Genomic DNA, 19,218 nt, shown 5'->3' with positions numbered 1-19,218 from the left:
AAGCCGCTCCGAGAGTTGTGCCAAATTAGCACGTGTTTTAGGACACGAGTATATCGGTATATAAGGCCGGCCCTGTTTAGTTTCCAAAATTTTTTGCCTCCTACAGTAAAAGAGCATGTTTGGACACATGCATGGAGTACTAAATGTAGACGAAAAAAAAACTAATTGCACAGTTCTCGACGAAATCGCGAGACGAATCTTTTAAGCCTAATTAGTCCATGAAAACCCTTAAGTGCTACAGTAACCCGCATGTGCTAATGACCGATTAATTAGTATCATTAGATTTGTCTCGCAGTTTCCTGATGAGGTCTGTAATTTGTTTTTTTTATTAGTATCCAAAAACCTGAGGTCACAAGGGACATACAAGGGGACATCCCTTGGTGTATGCTTTTCGCGGACGATGTAGTGCTAGTTGATGAAAGCCGGACAGGAGTGAATCAGAAACTGGAGTTATGGCGGGAGACTTTGGAGTCCAAAGGTTTTAGACTTAGTAGAACTAAAACTGAGTATATGAGATGTGACTTCGGTACTACTACTCGGGAGGAGGAAGATGTCAGTTTGGAAGGTCAAGTAGTGCCTAGGATGGATACCTTTCGATATTTAGGATCAATGCTACAGAGGGACGGAGATATTGATGAAGATGTTAGCCATAGAATCAAAGCAGGGTGGATGAAGTGGCGGCAAGCGTCTGGTGTCCTGTGTGACAAAAGGGTACCACAGAAGCTAAAAGGCAAGTTTTATAGGACGGCGATTAGACCTGCTATGTTATATGGTGCAGAATGTTGGCCTACGAAAAGACGACATATTCAACAGCTAAGTGTCGCGGAAATGCGTATGTTGCGTTGGATTTGCGGGCATACAAGAAGGGATCGAGTTCGGAACGATGATATACGTGAGAGATTAGGGGTAGCGCCAATTGAAGAAAAGCTTGTCCAACACCGGTTGAGATGGTTTGGACATGTGCAACGGAGACCTCCAGATGCACCGGTGCGTAGTGGAATCCTAAGTCAGGATAGTAACGTGAAGAGAGGCAGAGGAAGACCGAAGTTGACTTGGGTAGAGGCAATAAAAGGAGACTTGAAATGATGGAATATACCCAAAGACTTAGCCTTAGATAGGAATGCTTGGAAGACAGCTATTCACGTGCCTGAACCTTGATTGTTTCTGTTGGGTTTCAACTCTAGCCTACCCCAACTTGTTTGGGACTTAAAGACTTTGTTGTTGTTGTTGTTGTTGTATTAGTATCCAAAAACCCCTCCCAATATTCTTCCAACACATCCGATGTGACACCCAAAAATTTTCAACTCAACAACTAAACACACCCTAAGTACTCACCAAAAAGTCAAACGACTAAACTCGCTGTGAGACCAAACACGATCCGGCGGCACACCTGCGCTACCAGTCTACCACAACGAAACAAGAAGCCCACTGCAAGATGGGGGATGCGAATCTGATAGCGGCCCACTATCACTTGACTTCAGGAACGGAGAAATTTGACTTCGAGTGTGCGTTCGACGACACTTCACCGCCGCAACTCCTGCAAAGACCGACCCGTTGTGACTGCAAATCTACAGTAGAGTAGGTGTCAGGCATGAGACGTCAAGCTCGGATGACCCGACCCGATGCATGCAACACCGAGGAAAAGCGCTAAACGTGCGTGCGGACCTGCAGCACCCGTCGCCTATCGGCTATCGACAGCGCCGAGACAAACCGTGCCAGCACCCACCAAACCCAAATAACCCGGTCGTACGTCCGGCACTCCGGCACCAGCGCCGACTCCCTTTCCCGTCGGTTCCATTCTTTCCTGATCTCTCTATCCTATCTCGTATATCTACTCTTCTACTTCAACCAAAAAGTCAAATAACTAACCTCGCTATAATCCGAGATGAGTGCATGATTCACGGGCACACGATGATTGACACGATTGGTTAGGAAAATGTACCAAAAACACTTTCTGCGCGGTTAGGCCATGTTCGCTTCTCTTATAATCCGTCTTTTTCAGCTTGTTTTTTTAATCGGAACAGTATTTTTCTCCCACAACAAATCAGCCGGAACAGTATTTCAGCTTATTTTTTCAGCGAAGCGAACGGGCCGATGTGGATTAGAAGAGCAGTGGAGTGGAGTCATGTCATATATATTGTCATGTGCTAGTGTAAAGCATTGCAGTCAAGCTTTGTACTGTACTTCTGTCATACCACTTAAAAATTGGAACGGAAGCATGCCCTGTTGTTTTCCGTTTTGCCGTTCGTTTCCGTGACTAGAGGAGAGGGTTAACCTACTGAACGGATGATGTCACCAGTGCTCCGTATGATTATCTCCTTTTTTACAATGGAACACACGTTAGTTGGTGCAACTATATATCTTAATCTATCTCAGACCGGAAAGGTTCCTCAGAGACAGAGAGCAATCCAACTGAACTGGGGCTGACAAAAAAAGAGAGAGAGCTGTATTTGGCTTTGTTAACAAAACGCTGTGTATTTTACACCACTTGATATCATCATGATATGAGACTAGCTGGTAGTTGGCCGTCCTAAGCTTAGCTAAGACATGCATCTCCCCGGTGTCAACCTTCCAGACAAAACATCGTGCAAACCTTCACTGCCTATCGCGCCCCCTGTGTTGGCCCTCAATTATCAGAAATAAATCATGAAGTTTATGAGTAAAGCTAATCATGGTTTAACATAAGATGTGTGCAGGGCAACTAACGCAAAAGCAACAAAGAGGCGTTTCAAGGTAAAGCAAGAGGTGGACCAGTCACTGGCAGATACGACTATACGAGAAAGACCGACGACGAGTCATGCTCGCTAAAACAACAACAACAAAAAAACAGACCGAAGATGGGTCTTGTGGGTGAAGCCGGATCGTAGGCGCCTGCTCGCATCCTTCCATCGCTGTCGATGCGTTCGAAGTGAAAAACAGATCGGCCAACGCTGTGCACGGAACGGCATTGATCCAGCTTTAGACAAAAGTTGTCGTCGAGCAGTAGTAGTAGCTTTCTTTTTTTATATTTGTAATAAAGGGTTCCAGTGACTTTTTTGCCGGATTTCAGTTAAATCTCGATCGACGCCGGATGCTGACGGAACGTGCTAGTGCTAGTACTCGTACCAACAGGCGCTGTGCACTTGTCAGGGATCAACTGTCACATCCAATGCTTTTACTGCCGGAGTGACAAGTTTGTTCTGTGTGTCTTGCGCTGCGCTCTGCGCGGAATTCGTCAGCGTGGGAAACTTCTGATCACCAGAAGGGTTGTCGTTAAGTTCGTAACCAATAAAGCCAAAGATCCAGGTAAACCGTTAGCCAGTTCAAAACTTGAAATGAACACATTGCCGAATGTCCGCTGAATCTCATCAACATGCATGCATGCCACGTCCATCGTTCAATCATGGGCAGTGGTCGTCACCTGACCACGCAATTTAAACAGAAGGAAAATTAGCCCTTGTTTAGTTGGAGAAATTTGGATTTTGGGGCTACTGTAGCACGTTCGTTTTTATTTGGCAAATAGTGTTTAAACATGGACTAATTAGGCTCAAAACGTTCGTCTCGCAATTTCCTACCAAGCTGTGCAATTAGTTTTTCTTTTCGTCTACATTTAATGCTCCATGCACGGACCGCAAACATTCGATGTGACAGGTACTGTAGCAACTTTTTGGAAGTTGGGGTGGAACTAAACAAGGGCTTAGAGTCCATGTCCATACGGTGGCAACTCCCAATCTCCAACGGATTAGTCACACAGCTCACGAGAAATTGCGACGCAGGAACGGGTCGTCGTTGATGCCGAAACCTTTCCGCGACCAAATCCCAGGCCTTCCTTTTCGTTATTATTATTACTCCCTGATGATGACAAGATATCATCCGCCCCCGCAGCAACAGCTACCGAACCGCCCCGTGCGTGGCTGCCGGACCGGCTGCTACTGACGCTGCGGCACACAGGGTGGGAGGGAGGGAATGCGCCGCGCCGTGCAGTACAGCCCCCAGAGGATGAGAAGGCACATGCATGCAGAATTCCACGGCCACGGCGCACGTACGTTCTAGTACGCCGTCCGGGCACATGGTTTCGTTACGGCGTCCGCAGTCCGCACCCGCGAGCACGCACCGGCCTCGCCCGCCCTTTCTTATGCGTTCCCTTCCAACCTGCAACCCGGGCTCTGGCTCCCACCGCGGACCACGCCGCTGCCGAACGCCCGAACCGTTTGCCTCTCCACGCGCTCCGCTTCCCACTCAAGTTTTCCAGCCGTTTGACCCCCGCGCGCCGAGAGCGATCGAGAGGTTCGGCTTCTAGCCGTTTCCTCCTCCTCCTACGGACTCCGCAGTAGAACGGCAGCGCCAGATTCTCGATCGCGCTGCTCCTTTCCCTTCCATTCCCTTCCCTTCATTCCCCGCCGCCGAGGATGGGCTGCAAGGGGTCGAAGCACGCGCTGCATGGGGGCTGCAGTGGGCTGCCGGCTGCGCGACCGCCGGAGCCGCATCAGCAGAGGCGCTCATCGGGCCGCCTGCAGGCGCCGCCACCGCGGCACTCCGTCGCGCTGCTGTCGTCCACGCTCGGGACGCTCAGCCTCGACCGCGCCGCGGCGGCCGTCGCGGCAGCGGGCGCCCTTTCTTTCGACGCCGCCGCAGGAGGAGGTGACGAGGGGATGATGAAAGCCGGCAACGACGTCGATGGCGGCGCAGGGACGAAGCTTCTGGGGCCGTCGCGGTCTTTCGGCAGGTGTTGGTGCCCGACGACGCCACCGCCCGTGGCGGTGCCGCCGCGGCAGAAGAGGGTGTCGGCGGCGGCGGCGGCGGTGAGGGTCGTTGTCGCGCCGCCACGGACGCCGAACAAGACGCCGGTGCGCGACCCCGAGGAGATCAACGTGTGGGAGCTCATGAAGGGGCTCGACGACGACGACGAGGATCAAGAGACGGACGACGACGGCTGCGTCGTCCACGCCGGCGTTGAGCGGAAGAAGGCGCGGTCGGCGCCCGGGTCCCCCCCGGTGTTCGACCCGGAACTCCTGGACGCGTTCCGGAAGGCGCTCGACGACCTGACGACAACACCTGACTCGCCGCCTCTTCCTGCTGATTTCGTCAAACGCGACGACGGAGGCAGTAATGACGTCGAGAAGCGCGCCGAAATTCAGACGTTCCCGGGCATCGTGCGGGCGCGGGTCGACGTGTTCCAGGAAAAGATCAACGCCAAGACGAAGCTAGCCAAGAAGACATCGCCGCCGCCGCCGCCGGAGAGCGCGGGCCGAGTCGTCGTGTACCTCACGAGCCTCCGCGGGATCCGGCAGACGTACGAGGATTGCTGGTCCACGAGCGCGATCCTGCGCAGCTACGGCGTGCGCGTCGACGAGCGCGACCTGTCCATGCACGCGGGGTTCAAAGACGAGCTCCGCGCCGCGCTCGGCGACGGCGACGGAGGCCGCCGCCTGCCGCAGGTGTTCGCTGACGGCCGGCACCTGGGCGGCGCCGAGGAGGTCCGACGCCTGCACGAGGCCGGGGAGCTGGCGTCGGCCCTCGGTGCCTGCGACGCGGCGCCGCCGTGCGCCACCAAGGGAGGCGCCGGCGCGCAGGACGCCTGCTGTGCTGGCTGTGGCGGGGTGCGGTTCGTGCCGTGCGGCGGGTGCTCTGGCAGCTGCAAGGTGTTCGTGGAGGACGAGGATGGCGGCTCCGGTGGCGGAGGAGCGTTCAGGCGGTGCCCGGAGTGCAACGAGAACGGGCTAGTGAAATGCGCCGTTTGCTAGAGTAGTGTCGTGCAAACTTTTTTTCAAGTTTGTGTGGAATTTTTGAGAAGCCCTTTTTCTCTCTCTCTCAAGGTGTTTAGTTTGATGAGCTGTTCCGATCGTGAAGTGAATTCGTGATCGACTTCTTGTACAGATCAAGAGAAAACAAACAGCTGTTGGGATTTCGATGAGAATTTCAGAGTGAAAGACCAAATGCTCTAGCACAGAGTGGACCATGACCTGAGGCAATGTGGAAGTGTGAACCGATACCTGTGTTTGTTTGTGAGTTGTGGCCGTGTGAATCCTAGGACTAGCTGATTAGTGATGATGCTTGTGTTTGTTTGTGACCGTGTGAATCCTAGGACTAGCTGATCAGTGATCCCTCAGCATTGTCTTGAGTGCATTAGTCAACAACGCTTGGCAGTGGCAGACTGGCAGTGGGCCAGTGGCAGGAATCAGGAATGGCAGCTGTTCATGACAGAATTTAGAACAAGATTCCCAATGATTTTGCAGCCGCGTTTTGCCTCTGTACTGGGGAGAATGAATGGCGTGGTGGGCTGGGGGCTACGGCCCACGGAGGTCTACCGGCAGGGACAAAGACTGGGCAGTTGCCGCTGCCAGTTGCAACACCCTCTGGCCTCTGCGGCCCTCTGCAGTACCAACCGTGCCGTGGCGACCAGGAATCGTGTGGGCACGCCGTGGAATGCAGCTCCATCAAAGCCATGCTTTTTCCATAATACCCGATTAGCACCGTACTCTTGCACAGATCATTCCAATCTAATTTTTGGGTGTGCGGGGCTGTTTTGATTCAAAACCATGATCTGTTGGCATTCATCAGCAAGGCATTAGGTCCCAAGACTCAGCACCTCTCAACTTATGAAAAGGAATATGGGGCTATTCTCATTGCAGTCGAACAATGACTTTTGTTATCTGCAACTGCAATTGGCTGAGCTCGCCATTTTCTCTGACCAAAAGAGTTTGGTTGATCTTAATGAACAATGCTTACACAGTGTGGCGGACTAGCAGCAGATACTTTCTATAAAGGGGAAATTGGCTGGCGGACGCCCACAGTGGTGGTCGTTTGCTGGCGGACACCCAAAGTGGAGCTGTATGCTAGAAGACACTCTGGTTTGTTGTAATTATGCCAGAGGACACCGCGGGCCGGTTTCCACCAGTTGAGAAGAGAGAAAAATTCAGTTTGGACATCCGGTGCCCCTGAGCCACGTTTGGGTCTGGCCTGCTGCACTATTCCGTGAACCAGCTATTGCACTATGCTATGGACTACGCGCTCCCACTCTTGGTTCATGCGAACTGTGTCCACAGATGGAAGAGGTGGAGGCACTTCCGTGTGGGTCCCGCGAGATGAAGTGTCACCGGCTCATTGGCCTGGGTGACGTGGACGGGTGCTCGGCTTTGGATGCCGTCGCATGGGCGCCACCCTGGCCCACCCATTCCCTTTCCGTGCGGTCGCAAACGAGCGAGCAGAGTAGGGTGGGAACGATCGGCTGTCCGTGATCCGGTTCGCCACGGGGCGGTGCCCTCGGCCACGACGACGCGGGCGGCCTCCACCTCCCAGGGCAGCACCGCGCGGAGCTCCTCCTCGAACTTGGTGATCTTGGAGAACACGGAGGGCTCCCGCTCCACGTCGCCGCTGCTGAGGGCGTGGTCCACCAACACGGCGCGCAACTTCTGCATCAGCGGCAGGCTGGCGTTGGCCGGATCCTCCGCATACGTGAACACGCCCTCGCTTCGATGGCGGTGATGAGCTCCTTCTCACCTTCTTCGTCACCTGGGTCACCGTGTTCTTCACCGATGTCTTGATGCTCTCCTCGAGGTGGCGCAGGTCGATGGCCTGGCACAGCGCCACGATGTAGGTGGACGACATGAGCTTCAGGATGTCGATGGCCTCCGCGGTCTTCCTGGCGGAGACGAGGCCTAGGGAGTTGACGTCTTGGTTGTGCTGCTCCGCGCTCTGGACGTGGTTGGTGATAGGGTTGCCCAGGTATTGGAGCTCAGAGCAGTAGGAGGCCATGGCGATCTCCGTGCCCTTAAAGTCGTAGTCCAGGCTGGGGTTGCGGCTGCCGGCCAGGTTGGAGGTGAGCCCGTTGTTGTAGAACTCGTTGACGAGCTCGGAGAACTGCGCGAACATGAGCTTGCCGATGTTGGCGATGGCGAGGCAGGCGTTGTCCATGGACACGCCGATGGGCGTGCCCTGGAAGTTGCCGCCGTGCAGCGCCTTGCCGCGGTGGACGTCGATGACCGGGTTGTCGTTGACGGAGTTGACCTCACGCTCGATGGACTTGGTGGCGGCGCGGATGACCTCAATCTGGGGGCCCAGCCACTGCGGTGACGTGCGGAGCGCGTACCTGTCCTGCTTGGGCTTGAGCAGCGGGTCCAGCTCGTTCACCTTCTTGGCTTGCTTCATGAAGGCGCTGTCGTCCAGGATGTGCTCCATGATGGCGGCGGCCTTGATGGACCCCGGGTGGTGCTTGAGCTTGTGGGTGAGGTGGTCGGTGTACTCGGGCTTGCCGTTCATGACCTCGCAGAAGACGGCGGACAGGACCTCGGATAGGACGGCGAGGACGTTGGCGTCGTACATCACGGTGGCCGCGAGCGCGGAGCCCACGGAGGTGCCGTTGATGATGTCTTGAACGCTTTGGCGGCATCCACCTTCCTCCCGTCGACGGTGGTGGCCTGCGCGTTGGGGCGGCCTGTGATGAGGCTGGCGAGGGAGCTAGAGCCAGAGCCACCACCATCTCCTCCCCAGCTTTTGCCCAACACCGTCGTGCGTGAGCTCCGCCCGGAGAGAAGCTTCTGCCATTTCCATGCGCGCGGCTGCTCGCTGACCCGCCCAGGCCGTCCACCGCCGAGCAGGATCCCCCTCCACCGCCGCCGCGGCAAGCCGAGCAGGCCGGCCGCCGCACTTCCCCACGCCTGGACCTCTACCTCCAGTCATAGGGTCACGCGGACAATACCTCGACGAGCTCCTACGACGACGGTGAGCAGCATCGAACCGGCGGGCTCCTTAGTCACGCGGACCCGCGACGAGCTCCTCCACAGCTAGATCCGCAACGAGCTCCTCCACACGCACCAGATCCGATGGGGCCTTCCTCCCTCCCTGCTCCCAGCTCGCGGGCCTCTGCTCGGGACGGACGTGCGAGCGCGAGAGCTCCGCCGCCGCCTCTGCCCCTGCCATGGCGCAGCTGCTCACCAGCCTTATCTAGCCCCTGCCCCGGCTCAGCTGCTCCAGGAGGAAGAAGGAAGAAGATGACGAGTGGGGCCCCCTCTTAGAGGGAGAGAGTGGAGCGGACGGTGCAGGGCGTGGGGCGGTGTGCGCGTGCGGGTGGAGCCAAACCAGGCTCGGGTCAGATATTAGCTGGTCCAACCAGACCCAAACTAGGCTCAGGGGCATCGGATGTCCAAACTGAAATTTTCTCTCTCCTCAACCGGTGGAAACCGGCCGGTGTCCTCTGGCATAATTACAAAAAACCAGAGTGTCTTCTAGCATACAGCTCCACTTCAAGTGTCCGCCAGCAAACGATCACCACTGTGGGTGTCCGCCAGCCAATTTCCCCTTCTATAAAATAGACGGGTCTTCAGTGGGTCATCTACGAAAAAGCGTGTGACAGCTCAGGATGGGAATGGGTCGGCCCGGACCTAGCCTTGGACCTGGCCTTGTGGCCTCAAGGTCAATTTGCAAGGCCATGGGCCGACCCAAATATGAAAAAGCCTTTGGCCTCGCTGGCCCAATGGGTACTATGAGGCCGACCCAAAAATATTATCACCTTATTTGTAATCATACATTTAGACAAGTAATAGGACATACTTTGTTTGCATTTCTACAATATTTTTGGAGTACATAAAAAACACTACCACTTTGTTTACTCATCAGTGTTACTGACTCATGTTTCAAGGTTCCATCAGCAAGACAGTAAACAGCCATGATAACATCATCTAAGAATCTAATCTAATGACTATAATAACTTAGGCCTCGTTTAGATCCAAAAATTTTTGGATTTTGGCTACTATAGCACTTTCGTTTTTATTTGGTAATTAGTGTCTAATTATGGACTAATTAGGTTCGAAAGTTTCGTCTCGCGATTTCTCACCCAACTGTGCAATTAGTTTTTTTTCGTCTACATTTAGTACTCCATGCATGCACCGCAAAATTCGATGTGACGGGTACTGCGCAAAAAAATTTGGGTTTTGGGGACATCTAAACGGGGCCTTAATGAAGCAGATGGAACACAGGCACCAAAGATGTCTCAACTCTTCGCAAGATTCCCTTCAGTCATCTGAGTCTTCATCTACATGGTCTCCCTTCAGTGAGATTCTGAGTCTTCATCTGCATGGTCAATACAATGAAATTATAACAACACATCTGCATGGTCAAAAAACACTAGAAGCCAAATTTCAAGTTGAAATCTAGACAGTTGGCAATCATTGGATTAACTGGAGAATATACTCTAGCAATGTAAATAAACAGGTATTTTCAGTAGAAGACAACAGCATGCAGCAACAAGTGCAGTAGGAGAACCTTCCTATTTGTCTAGCACTGCATCTGTAAGCATCATTATACACAGTACAATAGCATGGTTCGGAGACAGTTCAGAAACATGTTGATCCATGTCCTGGACCATCTGGATGCCAACAAGCAAAACTAACACACGGTACAAGCAAGGCATAACTGTATGCAAACCTGTACACCACAATACAAGCAAAACTAACACACGGTACTTGATCCATGTCCTGGACCCTCTGCAAGCTAAGCTTGTACTTTCTAGCATGTCCAAATGGGCAGTCCACAAATGTTTAGGCTAGGTCCGGGCCGACCCATTCCCATCCTGAGTTGTCACACGCTTTTTCATAGATGACCTACTGAAGACCCGTCTATTTTATAGAAAGTATCTGCTGCTGGTGTTCGCTGGTCTGGACTCGTCCAGCTAGCCGGCTGATCCCACTCATAAGTTACTATTCACCAAACCAGCCGAATAGTATTTTTCTCTCACAACAAACCAGCCGGAACAATATTTTTCAGCCAAGTTTCAGACCAGCGAACGGGGCCAGTAATAACTTAGAATGTCAATTATTATGTTTACAGATAGTAGTAACTCAGTTGTTTACACAACAGCAACAGCCAACAGGTACATGCTTATATATATCAAAAAGAAAAGAAAAAAAACAGCAATACATACATTGCCGGGTCAACTTGTCACTGACAACCGGATGGCAGATTCTCTCTCCCGCCATACCCATCCAACCGATGACCTGCTTGCTATGTCACAGAGATTCAGTAACTTGCCTTCAGCAAGTCACCATGTAACTTACCTCCTCTATCCATCCCTAGCGAGTGGCGATGAAGAGATCACGAGTCAACCGTGAAGAACGCCGCAGCCCGTCGAGCTGAGCCAATGGTCGTGCTCTGTTCCCGTCGCCGGTTCCCCTCATGTGCTGAATTGCCGTGGTCTTCAGAAGATTGTCAGTGGCAAGGGGCGCTGGAGCCCAATATGGCCCAAATTTGTCAGTGCCATGGGCTAGAAAGCCGTTCCATCTTTGTCCACCGGCAACGAAATCAGACTAAGCTGCTATCGGGCTGCTGCTACTGTTACAATAGACATTATAATGGGCTGTGCACATGCAGGCCAGTTTTTGGATCGGCAAACCGCCCAAGTTTTTGTACCAAACAGGTCCAGACGGTCCTGGTTTTTGAAACACCTCTCTCTCTCTCTCTCTCTCTCTCTCTCTCTCTCTCTCTCTCTCTCTGAAAACGGAACTCCTGTCTTTTTTATTTGCCACATGCCAACGGCTCAGATGAAATCCTGCCCCATCTCTTCTTGCAACCTAGTGAATGGCAATGGTCTTCACTGTGGGCCGTCATGGATCTTTCTTTATACTCCCTTCGTCCTCGATTCTAGAACATTGTCATGTTTTAGTACAATAAGTTTGACCAATTATAGATAAAAAATATAGATATTTATAATATCAAATAAATATTATTAGATTAGTTATGAAATGTATTTTTATAATAAAATAATCTAGAGCCATAAATGTGAATACTATTTACTAGAAATTCGGTTAAATGTGAAGTATTTTAATTGACACGTTACCCATAATTGCATTCTTTCCAGGACAGAGGTAGTATGTACCAAAATACAACTGCAGCAGGTTTTCGAACTTTTTACATTTCTTTTCTTCTACCCTATATGACCTCTTAAAATCGAACAAGGGTCCATAACAGTTGGAAGTACACGCCGACAAGTCCTTTCCCGACACAGCGACATGCATTTGCATGTACAGACCAAGAAAGTGTCGCAAAAAGAGAAGAATTCGAAGACGACATCGACACCCAAAAGTTCATCGATGTGGACTATTCATGGATTGTCAATGGCGGATGCGTCTGTGTCCCTTAACAACTGTCTAGTCTACTACCACACTGCACAAGCCAATTCATCGTCGGCTTCTGCACAACCGGACACCCACTGTTGCATGAAGCTGCCATCAGCAGCTGTGGACGACTCTTTCTCTCTGCCAAATGTGTTCTGACTTCTGAATCCCTGCGTTTCGGTTTTGGCCACGCACGTCCAAAGCCCCGCCGGCGCACACTGGTCATATAGGTGTGTGTCTGCTGCGAGGATGCATGTGTGTTCTAGCGACGACGCATCCCTGCAGTGCATGCAGGTACATACATCTCAATCAAAAACAGACATAATAATAATGGGACACCAGCTTTTTGCTGCAACTGCGGCACAAACTTGCGCCCTACGGCTTCATTATTCAGCATAATCCATTCATCATTCATGCATGCATGGCTCCCGGCACAGCGGCAGTGACCACTGGCCAGTGGGCAACGCTGCCGCCCATTTCAAATAGATCAACACCTGCATGCATCTATATCCGTTGCGTGTACGTGGTCGAACGCATCGGCGACGTCACACATGCGGCTGTCGCGTCGCGAGGCAGGCAGAGGCGCAGCGTGCGCCACCGGTAGGTGCCTGCCCGGAGGCAGGCGGACACCGTGCTCGCGGCCGCCCACACAGGCGGCGACCGGGTCCCCGCGCGTCCGATCCAGCCGGATTCATGCATGGTCCCTGGGGGCGCTGGGCATGTCGTGCTTAGCTGCCCGGCCGGCAACCGTAGCGCTCGCGCCGCGACCGATACAGGCGGTGCGTAACCACTGCTCTCGATCGATGCGGCGTGCGCGATCCGATCCTGGACACCAAGCAGCAGGGCCTTGACCACACTGGAATACTATAGAGACAGCATGCATGCATTATGGTCCAGGCCAATCGAATGATTATAGCATTCAGATACGTACCAATTAATCAATTACATGGTTGGACGATATTGATGTCCAAAATAACCGGAGGATAATGCATGGTGGATATATGGGACTATGGTCCAGACAACAGAAGTCGTACTATTTGTTATTTGTGAATTGTGATTGTGATTGTGATGAGAGAAGGTCGATGATATATATGCTCGGGTCGATGTGTATCGATGTAGTTTTTTGTTTTTCTTTGAAGGGGTGTATCGATGTAGTTGCAAGCTGCCAAAGCTGATTCTACGCTCTGCCAAACAGTTTTTTTTTTTTTTTTTGACAGGAGTGATTCTCTGTTGATTCTGTAAAGTGATTCTCTAAAGTTAACTACGAGGCTGAGAGCTAAAAAAAGTAGCTTTTAAAAAAAGAATCTGACTAGGTGACATTCAGTTGTTTTGGCCCCTCCCGTCAACTGAATTTTTCTCATGCACTTACACTGTTATCTAGTTATATTTACACTATCTTGTCACTATATTTACACTAATTTCTTCAGTATGGTTTATTGGGCGGAGTGATGTAATTTGGGAATATCACATCTCCTTCTATGAATTGCAGATCTCAGAGAAATATGTGCCAAATTTTTCAAAAAAAATTACAAATTATTTCTGTGGACTGTAGATACCAGACAAAATACATGTCAAATTGTTCACAAATTATTGCCAAATTTAAGAAAAAATTACAAATCTTCACACATCGCAGACGAGGGGGCCGTGCCCGCGCAAGCGTCGAGGATGGCCGCGCCGGGGATGCTCGCGCCTACGCCTGTGGGTGGCAGTAGAGGGAGCAACAGCCGGTGCTCCTCAGCGCGGTGAAGGGGCGGCCTAGGGGGCGGCGGTGGACAGCCGGTGCCGAGAGGGAGGCGGCGGACAGCACGTGGCGAAGGAGGCGGTGGACGGCCGTTGCCGAAGATGTGGCGGCGTAGTGAGGGCCGGTGCCAGGGCGCGCGGTGGCGGAGGGAGGGCCGGTGGGGGAGTCGGATGAGGGAGAACCGGGAGCCACAGCCATCGGGCGGACACCATTGGAAGGCCAGAAAAGCTCGGATGATACAAGCGTCTAAAACAGTCGATTGATGTATACCGTTTGTGAAAAAAAATCTACATCGTAATTTTAAGAGTTTATGCTAAAGGATCAAAGAGAATCATTTTCAACCACAAAATCACTTCTCTCATAAAATCAACTTCCAAAGAAAATCAGAATCAAATAGATCTCTATCAAACAAGCCCTAATATGAGCAGTCCATCTCCACTTAACACTACCCCAGATCTTGACATCTTTGTCGGTTCAAAAACCCCCTTCACTGTCGGATTTTCAACCGACAGTAGCATACCGGCAGTGATGAGGGGTTTGACATCACTGCCGGTTCTTATAAACCGACACTGATGTGAACCGATAGTGATGTAGTTTCTAGGAAAGCCAAAAAAATCATTGAAAAAGTAGGTAATTTTTTTAATACCGGGAGAGGCCCCAGACAGCCACATGGTCGCACGTCGCAAGTCACAAGTCACAAGTCACAAGTCATGCGATTTTTCGCGCACTTCACGGCCACCAACGCTCAAACCCCTGATCTCTTGCTTCGAGTCTTCGGCCCCTAACCACTCTACCTGCAAGTTGTTTGTGTCCAAATGAGGTTTTCGTCCTAGCCATTTTATGATCACCTGATTTTGAAATGAGTATTTGGGACCCTAAACTATTTCTAATGAAAAAGTTGTCAACTACAAAGTTTTATAACTTTTCGAGATCTACAAATTTTATTTTGGTAGTTTCTCCATCCGAAGTCGTTTAATTTCAAATTTGAGAAATTCAAACGTAGTTTTCCATGACAAGATGATTTCAAATCAAAAAGTTATCAACTACAAAGTTTCATAACTTTTTTGAGATCTACAACTTTCATTTTTGTTGTTTGTCCATCCGAGGTCGTTTAAAATTTTCAAATTTCAAATTTTTTAAAATTCAAATGTAGTTTTTCTTTAGAAGATGATTTCAAATCAAAAAGTTATCAACTACAAAGTTTCATAACTTTATTGGGATATACAACTTTCATTTTGGTAGTTTCTCCACCCGAGGCCGTTTATAAAATTTAAATTTCAAATTTTAGAAATTTAAAAGTAATTTTTCTTGACAAGATGATTGCAAATCAAAAAGTTGTTAACTACAGAGTTTCATAACTTTCCAAGATCTACAACTTTTTATTTTGGTCATTTGATCATTTATTCATCCGACATAGTGGTAGTAACATTATTCACAAATGTTATACATCCCTCTTATTGTTTATGAAACTATAAGAGAGACATGTAAATTTTATGAACATTATTACTATCACTTTATCGGATGAAGAAATGACCAAAATAAAAGTTGTAGATCTTGATAAGTTCTACAACTTCTATGTTCATGACTTTTTCAGCTGAAATCATTTAGTGTTCCAAAATAACGTTTGAAGTTACCATTTTTTAAAATTCAAAATTCAAATAAATAAAACATAGTCACATGAAAAAGATGGATAAAATAATAGCGGTAAGAACACAATAAATTGATAGGGCGTGATTTTAGAAAATTTTAGGAAAAAAACATCAAATTTGAAGTTAGTACGAGGGAGAAAGACTAGTTACAAGTTTTAGCCAGAGATTAAAAAGAGAAATCAGAGCTCTTCAATAATTTCAAAATTTAATTTTAACAGCATTTTCAAGTAGTAAATAATCTCAAATGAAAAAGTTTTCAACTACAAAGTTGCATAACTTTTTGAGATCTATAACTTTTGTTTTGGATGTTTCTCCATCCGAGGCCGTTTGAAAAATTCAAATTTTAAATTTTAGAAATTAAACGTAATTTTCGTTAGATAGATTATTTCAAATAAAAATATTTGAACATCCAAACGATCTTAAAGTAAAAAAGTTTAAACAACAAAGTTATATATCTCGTTGAGTACTACAACTTTGATATAAAGTTCATCTTCATCGGACATCATATGAGAAACTTATGAAGTTTTCTTACGACATATCACTGTCGGTTCAAGCCACGAACCGACAATAATAATATCAATGTCGGTTCTTGGCTAAAACCGGTAGTGATGACCCAATATCACTGTCGGTTCTTGGCTAAAACCGACAGTGATATGAATCGACAGTGAATAGCCGAATATTAGTGTCGGTTGGTTCTATCACTGTTGGTTTTAGAAAAAAACCGATAGTAATAGGCTATCACTGTCGGTTTTTTAAAATCCGACAGTGATAAGGCCGACAGTGATACCCAATTCTGTAGTAGTGTAAACTCCTGAAGAAATTTAGGGTCGATATACTTCCTCGAAGGTGTAATGGAATCAGTACTTTTTATTTCTTTATGTACAAGTCCACTTTTTAAGTTCAAATGTTATGAGCTTGAGAGTTGAGACAGATTTTCGAGAGAAAAAACCCCCCGACATTCGCACAATACTACGTATGAAAGCCTGGAGAATCCCATGAAGAGTGAGCTTGAGAGTTCTAGATCAAGACACCGAAGTTTGATGTTCTTATGATCTCATCGGTAAAAGGTTGTGGTCAAAATGCATATTAATGATTATGTCGATCCATGTCTTAATGCATGGACGAAAGCCATACTATTGACTGCAAAATTTCTATTTCGAAACAATATTTAAAAATTTCCCCTCCAATAATTATCACGTGGGAATGCCGGCTGCCTGATTCAGCGCGCGCGGTACCACCTGAATCCAGGTCCGCCGATCTTCTCAAACAGCCAAAGAAGGTTAGCTCTGCTCGATAAGCTGACAGGAAATTCACAGGATAATGGAGCACGCATGCCGCATGCAGGAGATTCCAGGAGCACTCGTTGCTGCCCGGTCGGCTAGCTCTGCAGCAAGACGTGAGACGAGTCCACTCCAGATGCATGCACTGGGAAACAAACAGAAACAGCTAGAGCTAGTAGCAACTAGCTAGCTAGCGCTCCAGTGCCACAACTGCTAGTAACCTTGAAGTCAGGTAACGCCCAGATCACGAGCTGCTCGGAGACAACAGGGTGGGGCAGAGCAGCATTGATCTGGTCGGATCCACACACGTCGAGTCACCATTGCTGCAGCAGAACAAACGCAGATCGAGCGTCACCGGCCGGTTTACGCAATGCCAGCGCAATCATGCGCGGCAGGCAAGTAGCGGCAAGCCGGCAAGTGCATGCGCCCCCCCGGCTGGCCATGGCTGCTATGTGAGCCGAGCCGCCGATGGGGACGACCGGGATCTGGCCCACCCACACAGGCCGCAGCACTGGCCGTGGTCGGAGTGTGTCTTGCTTCGCCCTAGATGCACGACAAGGTTTGCAATTTGGCAGACATTTATTTGGCGGCACTGAATGTGGGTAACCGACACTCTCTACAAGTAGGTGTTTTGTGATGATAGATTTGTGCGATGTTTCTATTTAAGGTCACCTTCGAAATTCAGAAACCTCACGTAACGTAATGGTAACCAACATATTTGTTCCAAAATGGACGTTAATAATATAATCTTTATCTTACTATTATACTATTACTGTTCAATGCCGATTCCAAGAGTATCGGCTCGGCCGCAGCGAACCACTACGTTTGCTAGTGATGTATAGTACTTGCACAGCGCAAGCAACAAATTTCTTCATGCAAGTTCATGTGTTTTCATCTTGACCCGATCAAGTCTTCCACAATGCATGCTCTTGTCTGACAGAAACATATATGGCGCATGCATGACACCAAAGACGCCCCGCCAGCCGCACCCACTACGTAAAAAATAATTTTTTAGCAACGGTTCGAATTTTTTTAGAGGCGGCGGGTGATAGAGCTGCCTCTACAGTGGCGTGCTCGGGTACCCAGACACCAGTCGCCCCTATAAATAGAACAACAGGGGCGGCTGGTGATACGAGCCGCCCCTACAAATAGGGCCTGATTTGTAGGGACGGCTCAATCACCAGCCGCCCCTGGAGTTGCTATTTGTAGGGGCGGTTGGTGATTGAGCCGCCCCTACAAATGCCCCCGTATATATAGCTCCGATTTGTAGGGGCGACTCAATCACCAGCCGCCCCTACAAATGACCCACATATAATACAACTGCAGCACATTCTTTCTCCTCGGGTCACTTACTTCAACCCGTGAAAGATAGGTGGGGAGGCCTTGGCCACCTCCAAAAAATTGCTCTACTAAGGGAGAAAGGTTTTGGTCTCAAATCCTTTGGTGGAGAGGTTGTAGAAGGTAAGAAAATGCTATTCCATATTTTTTTTGAAGTTTTAATGGTTGGTTAGTGAGTAATTAAAGTTTTATTTTTCTCTCTCTTCTATGGTGCTTGAGCTACTTATGAAGCAAATTAGACCTAAGTTTTAAATGTACTAGGGTAAATTAGGGAGGGAAACAAGATCATACCCTTATTTGGTCCATGTTTCTTGATTTTAGTGAATAATTAGTTAGTTTTAGGGATGTTTCATGTACATGTGGATTTAGATCTAGGGTTTGGTTTTTTTATTAATTTTGTTTTTGTAAATTTATGTTTGATGAAATTGGACTAGGGTTTGTATAAAAAGATATTGGGTAAAGTATAATTGTTGCTAATTGTTGCCTTTGAAATTGTTTATTGTAATCAATAAATATGTATTTTAATTATTTATGGATAAATGGGTCATTAATTAATTTTTCTCTACCATGGTGTGTTTGTATGCTTCATGTAATTATATTAGATTTATATTCATATATCAGAAGTATATACAATTATTCTTAAGTAATTATTAATTTAATTCATTTTTATATATATCTGAATAAGTAGTCCTTTAATGTTTGTTTTGTTGTTGTTGTAAAAGATGGAGTACAGGAACTCTTGGATGTATGGTTCGTTAAGGTTCAAGGCAGGTTTTCGTGAAGAGATGGATAAATTTATTAAAGCCGCAAAGAAGCATGCAACGACATTGAAAGAGAATAAGGATATAATTATTTGCTCCTGTAAAGATTGCAAGAACCATATGGCATGGACAGATGTGACTATCATCACATCACATTTGATTATGCGAGGATTTGTTGAGGACTACACTGTGTGGATTCATCATGGTAAAACGGTTATTGTTAACGACGAGGATGAGGAGAAATACGACGACGAAACCATAGAATCCATGTCCCAATATTCAGCAGAGCTTGATGCACGAATAGATTTTGAGTTTGGCAATGAACAAGGTGGTGATGCTGGTGGTTGGGATGGTAACGACGAA

General features: G+C 48.6%; 1 protein-coding gene and 1 pseudogene across 1 annotated transcript; one reads left to right on the top strand and one right to left on the bottom strand.

The window, feature by feature from the left end:
- The first annotated feature begins 4,164 nt into the window (after positions 1-4,164).
- On the top strand, positions 4,165-5,978 carry LOC136522678 (uncharacterized protein At3g28850-like). The gene has a single exon (XM_066516490.1). The coding sequence runs from the start codon at positions 4,389-4,391 to the stop codon at positions 5,721-5,723; it is 1,335 nt and encodes a 444-aa protein (XP_066372587.1). The 5' UTR covers positions 4,165-4,388; the 3' UTR covers positions 5,724-5,978.
- A 1,102-nt stretch (positions 5,979-7,080) lies between these two features.
- On the bottom strand, positions 7,081-8,898 carry LOC136523669 (phenylalanine ammonia-lyase-like; annotated as a pseudogene).
- Positions 8,899-19,218: the final 10,320 nt, after the last annotated feature.

This window comes from Miscanthus floridulus, chromosome 18 (genome assembly GCF_019320115.1).
Source record: "Miscanthus floridulus cultivar M001 chromosome 18, ASM1932011v1, whole genome shotgun sequence".
NCBI classification, from domain to species: Eukaryota; Viridiplantae; Streptophyta; class Magnoliopsida; order Poales; family Poaceae; genus Miscanthus; species Miscanthus floridulus.
Note: the sequence above shows the minus strand (reverse complement) of the source record. Positions and strands in the feature narration are given on the sequence as shown.

What these genes read in the sequence shown, in the direction of transcription:
- LOC136522678 (XM_066516490.1), top strand. Translation starts at nt 4,389, where the DNA reads ATGGGCTGCAAGGGGTCGAAGCACGCGCTGCATGGGGGCTGCAGTGGG.